At 44.1% G+C, this 6,917-nt stretch overlaps 1 protein-coding gene across 2 annotated transcripts in view; it reads left to right on the forward strand.

Annotated features, from left to right (window-relative positions):
• Positions 1 to 6,083, forward strand: part of PATL1 (PAT1 homolog 1, processing body mRNA decay factor) — a 36,923-nt gene extending 30,840 nt beyond the window's left edge. The window contains exons 16-19 of one of the 2 annotated variants that reach the window (XM_067748902.1): positions 1,600 to 1,755; positions 3,750 to 3,841; positions 3,937 to 4,086; positions 4,404 to 6,083. In XM_067748902.1, coding sequence (XP_067605003.1) covers positions 1,600 to 1,755; positions 3,750 to 3,841; positions 3,937 to 4,086; positions 4,404 to 4,425 — 420 coding nt within the window. In that variant the 3' untranslated portion in view covers positions 4,426 to 6,083. The remainder of the gene's footprint in view (positions 1 to 1,599; positions 1,756 to 3,749; positions 3,842 to 3,936; positions 4,087 to 4,403) is intronic. The other variant, XM_067748901.1, reaches the window with a different exon arrangement.
• The last annotated feature ends 834 nt before the right edge of the window (positions 6,084 to 6,917 follow it).

Genomic DNA, 6,917 nt, shown 5'->3' on the forward strand with positions numbered 1-6,917 from the left:
AACAGATTTTAAAAGCCTTACCAGCCGAATGCAATGTGTGGATTTATTTGAATCATGATTAAAATAAATCAGCTACTGGGACTTCCCTGATGGTCCAGTGGTTAAGACTCCACTCTCCCAATGCAGGGAGCCTGGGTTCGATCTCTGCTCAGGGAACTAGGTCCCACATGCTGCAACTAAGAGTTTGCATCCTGCAGCTAACCATCCCGCATGCTGTAACTAAGACCCAGCGCAACCAAATAGATAAATATTTTAAAAATAAAAATAATAATTCACATTGCTGGTCCTAGACTGAATGTCCATCAAGCTAGGATGGGCATGTACCATATTGGCCAAAGCATTGAGGAAAGCCTTTGCTGTGTTGGACTATATTAACTGATGGCATTTAAAAAAAAAAAAAAAGAATAAATCAGCTGTTAAAAGACATTTTCGAGACAGTTGGACAGACTGAATTTGGAATAAATATTGGATGATAATTAAGGAATTAAACTTTGTTAGGTGTGATAATATTGTGAGAGATTTTGTTAGCGATGCCAATTGAAGTATTTATGGATGGAATGATCTTATATGGGAATCTATATCTTAAATATAGATTTAATAAGGTTGGCAACCTGTTGTTGATTGAATTGTTGTTGAAGTTAGGTTATGGGTATGTGGACTTCACTATACTGGTCTTTGTACTTTTGTGTATGTTTAAGAATGGTTTCATTTTTAAAGCTCTGTTTATTTAGAGTAGTAGATCATGAAAAGGAGTTTTCTGCATCCTTGGATGCTGTTTAAAGTAGAACCAGCCATCACTTTTTATGCCATGGGCATTGAGTGCTGGAAGCACCCTCAATTTCCTTTCAAGTGTCATAACCTAGTTATACCAGTAGCTCTGTATTTTAACTTCCCAGTCCGGGCCTTAAGGCAAAACGGAATGAGTGGACCAGCAGGCTGGAATCCAGCAGCCTTGGAGTCTGGTTCCAGCTCCTAGCTTTGTAACCGAACACTGAGTTTCTGATCACTTAGCTTCTCTAATAATCTATAAAAATTGATTAATCATTTTCTCATTCAGCTTTTATAAAAAGATAAAACAAGGTACAGTTAACTCTGAAAATACTTCTCGATAACTCTGTAGCACTGAGAATTTTACCTGTGTTAGAGTCCCTCTCACAATGCATTAAAGTTGCCAGTTTACTCATGGCTTCTCCTCTGTGCCTTAGACCCCTGAGGGTCTGTCCTGTTTACTATTTGTTTTTACCTCACACGCCTGGAACACATCTAACTGTGTTAAAGCGTCTGAATGTTGGCGGAGGGAATACTGATGTTTATCGTGAATCTTGCTATGGATTTGAGAAGCGATGTTTACACCCTTGGTTCACACAAGTAATGCTGTTTCCTTTACAAGTTGAGTTGAAAAAGTTCTCAGTAGCTACCATAGAATCCGCTGTTAAGATGCTGGTAGTATCTGCTAGGCTTGTCAGCCCTTTTTGGTTAAATCTTGCCTCGGGAAGTTGAATATACAACTGAGCATCCTTCCATCCATGCCCACTGATGGGGTGTGACTGAAGTAACAGTTGCCGAGATGTGATGCCTTTTTTTTTTTTTTTTTGGTAGGTGCTGCCATGCTTATTGAGTCCCTTCTCTCTTCTCCTCTATCATCTTCCATCAGTGACTGTCACCAGCCTTCTGCAACAGCTAATGAACCTACCTCAGAGTGCAGCTGCACCAGCACCCTCCAATCCTCACCTCACTGCTGTGCTCCAGAACAAGGTGGCCTTGCCCTTTTATGTCCCTGAACTTTGAGAGGCGTTTAAATTTGAGTTATGAGTAAAAATAATGACTGCTGTGGCAATTGTAAAAAAAAAAAAAAAAAGGCTTCCTTCAGCCTTTTACATTAAGCTTATAGTGATAAAAACTAGAAATAACAGTGGTTTCAACAAAATAGAACATTCTGTATCTCATGTGGAATAAATCTGGTATGGTGACTGCATGGTGTCAGGGGTACAGGCTCCTTCAGTTTCCCTTCTTTGCCATCCTTAGCAGTGGCTGCCATGCTTGTGACCTCTAATGGTCCACGATGGTTGTGGAATTTAAGGTTCCACTTTGCACCAGGAAGAGAGGTGTGTTTAGAAAGCCAAGAGGTGTGGAGTAGCTGTCTGTCCTCCTTATTTGGACCTTTTCCAGGAGCTCTAACCACCAACTTCTACTTAATCTCAATGGCCAGATCTTAGTCACATGCCATGCCTAAACTGCAGGGAAGGCTGGAGAACGTCTTTTAGTTCACGCCATTGTCACCACAAATAGATCTAATAGGAGAAGGAAAGCATACAGTATTAGGTAGATAATTAACGGTCTCTGTCATAAGAGACTATTTCATATTTCATCTATATCAGGTTAAAGACCCAGAGACTCCTAGGGGAAGCTGGATACAGAAGAAGAACATGAGCTTTGAGACAGAGCAGGTTTCCACTCCTTCTCTGCCACATCCTAGCTCTGGGACCCTGAACACATTATTTCACTTTGCTGAGCCACACTTTCCTGATCTGTAATGTGGAGGTGATGAGGTCAGTGTCAGAGTTGTCCTGTTTCTTAGAAGAGAAAGCAGCCGTGAACGGTTCAGTATAATGCCTGGTACACAGTGAGCACTCACTAAGGGCCGTCTGTTACAGTAGAGGGAAAAGCAGACCCAAGGCCTCTTTCTTCTTATACCTGAAAACCTGCCAAGCATGGCTCGGAAGGGCCGCGAGTACCTCAGAGGCTGAGAGGGTGATGGTGCCTCAGGGGGCATAAGACAGGGGTTCTGGGGTAATCAGTTGTGTGCCTTCCATGTTATTTGGTCTCTTAGCTTTAATTTTGATAAAGACAGTAGAAAAGCATGAAGTCAGACAAGGTTATGTAACCCGTTGTTTTTCCGACAATGACATGAAGGGAGCTTTTTTGGAAAGGCAAGGTTATCCTGTATGAGGTGAACTCAGAAAGGAGGGGATGGAGTCCCAAAATATCCCCAGCTTCTCTTTATGGTCCATTATAGCTGTGATTCATACATTTAACCTAGGACTTGAACATCCTCTCTGAGCCTTTATATTTCCAGATATGTGTGTCCTTTTTTAAGGAAATTTTCTCTTCATTCCCTGATCATCGCAGTTACCTTTCTTTGTATGTTTTCTCACAGGTCTTAACACCATTTTTCTTAATTCAAATTCTATTTAATGTCTTTTATTCTATGAACTTTAATTTTCTGTATCAAAATTTGTCTTCATTTAACTCTCCTTTTTAATCCATTTCTGTTCTGGTGAACAGGAGAAAAGCTAAATCCCGCATTGCCCGTGGCAAGGAGAAGTTGTCTTGCCCTGTCGGGGTGGGGTGGGGTGTGGAGGACTGCTGGACACTGGGCAAGGAGAAGTTGTCTTGTCCCGTCGGGGTGGGGTGGGGTGTGGAGGACTAAATCCCGCATTGCCCGTGGCAAGGAGAAGTTGTCTTGTCCCGTCGGGGTGGGGTGGGGTGTGGAGGGCTGTCCCGTCGGGGTGGGGTGGGGTGTGGAGGACCGCTGGACACTGGGGCTTCCTGCTTCCTTTGGGGGGGCTTGTTGCTGCTGTGCCAGGAGAAGGACACGGCCTCTCGGCTCGGCCCGATTCCACAGAGCAGCACAGCAGTGGGGTTCTTTTGATCCAGCGCCGTTGCCCATCTAGCGCTGCGGTCCGCGCAGCAGCGGTCCAGGAGGACTGGGTGCAGCGCCGTGTGACGCCCTCTGTCTCCTCTCGCAGTTCGGCCTGTCACTGCTCCTCCTCGTGCTGAGCCGGGGGGAAGACCTGCAGGGCTCAGACCCCACTTCAGAATCAACGCAGAGCAACCAGTGGTCAGTCTAGACTGTGTTTCTTCTCTTATTTTAAGTTCTTTTAGGTAATCTTTTCATTCTTTTTTTATATTGTTATTTTTGATTTTCCCTTTCAGGACGGAGGTGATGTTCCTGGCAACCCGAGAACTTCTGCGGATTCCCCAGGCAGCCCTGGCCAAGCCAGTCTCTATACCCACAAATCTAGTATCCCTGTTTTCTCGTTACGTTGACCGACAGAAACTGAACTTGCTGGAGACAAAACTGCAGTAAGTTGGAAACAGGAGAGTTCCACATCTCACTGAAGTTGGCACTTTAGAAGTTATGTTGAGGAGGCTGGGGGGGCATAAAACTGCATTTGGTGGAAGAGATTAAAGATTTCTGTCAAATGCATGAATATCTGCGAGATATAAAAGACTGTATTGGATGCAACAGAACCCTCATTGTTAAATAAATGTGAAGGGTACAAATATCTTAGGTGTTTTGTTACGAGAGTTCATACAAGGATGTAACTCTGATACAAATGACTGACTTCTGTTTTAACTCATTTATACAGGTTTCCTTTCTCTCTTTCTTTGTACCGTAGGCTAGTTCAGGGGATACGATAAAAGATCTCCACATGTGTCCTGTACCTCCTTTTGGCTGCCACCTGCACTGCTGCCACCACCAATGGAGTGTTGTTTTTAATGAGGGAGGGAAGGTAGCTTATTCCCCAGAGCGTCTTGTGGGACCGATTCCTGTTCACAGGGGTTGGCTCTGAATGCCAGCTATTTCCCCGCTGGTCTGTGAAATGTGGCTGGGTGATACTTCTGCTGGTTTCTTCTTACCGTCTGTGTTACAATTCTGCATGTCCTACTTTTACCCAATTCTTCTCAATTTTGCATTTTCTTTGCCCTAGAAACACAAATATAATCTCTCCCTTTATCCCACCACCACTACTCCAGTTCAGAGTAGATTGTAGCTTGCCAAAGGATTCCTTCCCTCATCCTACTGAAATCTTTTTTCATTGCCCCATATTAATATGACTGTAGGAGAGCCAATTAAGTAGAAGTCTATATATATGCGCGCACACACCCCCCTATACACACACTTATGTGGTCTCCAAAGGATGCTTAAAGAATGAATTTTAGATTGAGAAATATTTAGGTGACACAACCCTTCTTTAACCACAAACCAGTTGATGTATTTTTAATCTGATTCTCGTCCCTCTTGTAATGAATTTGGTGGGTTCTACTTGTTTTCATATAAATATAGGGTATGGAGCACGTTTAATAAAACCAGAACTCTTAATTGGCTGCTGCCCAGCTCTAGGCTGAGAAGTTCTTTATCTCCTCCCCACTTGTATTTCCTTTGGTTCTGTCCACCTCAGTGAAAACAGCACACGGTTAAGCCTTTTTCCTGCTACAACTGCGGTGTACTTGAGCCTGTCCCCTCGAGTGCATGGAAGGTCGCCCAGGATGGCCGTAACCTAGAGCCCGCTTCCACAGTGCAGCTTTCGCACACTCAGTCTGTCTTCCTGAGGCTACTTCAGTAAGCCATGCTTTCACTTCTCTCGTTTCTGTTTTTATTTGGTGCCATGGGGAGAAACCTCCACACCTAACCATGGAAGCTAAGTCCGGCCTGTGCTGCGCTTCAGTTTCCTCCACACTGTGGGCAGAGCTGCCGTCCTCGCTGCTTCATCTCACCCAGGTCCCATTCCCAGGCAGCCAGGGGCCTGGGTCTGAATGTGAGCAGGGACAAGCCTGCTGTGACCCTAGTCACTTATCCCTCCCCCATTCAGCAGTCAACCAGGATAAAAGGTTTTGATCCCTGGTGATTATAGCCCTCAAGAAAATTAAATCTGAATTAATTTCACATGACTGTCCTGATGCACATTTTGCTGTTCTAGCCTTTTCGAATGTAGTGGGGGGACAGGTTATGATATTTAATGAGATTTAACATTTTGCACATAAATGTACAACAGTAAGGTCCTCAGTTATATCCAGCTCTCCTTGTTCTCCACCTCCATTTCTTCCCATTCAGTGGCCCTAGGTTCCACCAGCTGTTCCCCATGACATTCCCTAGCTTGCCCTCTGCCATCATTTTCCACTAGGCGCCTTTCCTACCTTCCCTTCACAACCGATCAAGTGAAGGCTTGATTATTATTTCTTCTTTTCTGTGCTTTATCTTTTTTGTTTGGTTTTAATTAATAAAAATTAAAGTTTCTAAATTTACATTTTTATAGGGTATTGTAAATAAAAATAAATTGTATACTTGAAAAAAAAAATGTGCCTCCATTTCTATTTATTCCTTCTGAGCTTTTTAATGTGTTTCTAGCATATTTAGATAGACCTCTTGGTGTTGTGGATTGGTAAGGATATTATTACCTAATTTTTTATCTTTTTTATTTTGTCATAAGGGAGACAACACATAAAGATCTTATGTTTACGTGATAACTTTCCTTTAAAAACCTAGCGTGCTTTCAGGACTTCCCTGGTGGCTCAGTGGTTGAGAGTCCGCCTGCCAGTGCAGGGGACGTGGGTTCGAGCCGTGGTCTGGGAAGATCCCACATGCCGCGGAGCAACTAAGCCCATGCACCACAACTACTGAGCCTGTGCTCTACAGCCCAGGGGCCACAACTGCTGAGCCGACGTGCTGCAACTACTGAAGTCCGTGCACCCTAGAGCCCGTGTTCCACAACAAGGGAAGCCACTGCAGCAAGAATCCCGTGCACAGCAACGAAGACCCAATGCAGGCAAAAATAAATAAATAAATTTATCAAAAAAACAAAAAGCCTTTTAAAAAAAACCTAGGCTGCTTTCGACCATTGTCATTTGCCCGCAACTTTTTCTTTTATATAAATTTGTTTGTTTGTTTCTTTTTGGCTGCGTTGGGTCTTCATCGCTGTGTGCGGGCTTTTCTCTAATTGTGGTGAGCGGAGGCTACTCTTCATTGCAGTGCGCGGGCTTCTCATTGTGGTGGCTTCTCTTTGTTGCGGAGCATGGGCTCTAGGCACGCGGGGTTCAGTAGTTGTGGCTCGCTGGCTCTAGAGCACAGGCTCAGCAATTGCAGCACACAGGCTTAGTTGCTCCATGGCACGTGGGATCTTCCTGGACCAGGG

Source organism: Pseudorca crassidens, chromosome 9 (assembly GCF_039906515.1).
Source record: "Pseudorca crassidens isolate mPseCra1 chromosome 9, mPseCra1.hap1, whole genome shotgun sequence".
NCBI lineage: Eukaryota > Metazoa > Chordata > Mammalia > Artiodactyla > Delphinidae > Pseudorca > Pseudorca crassidens.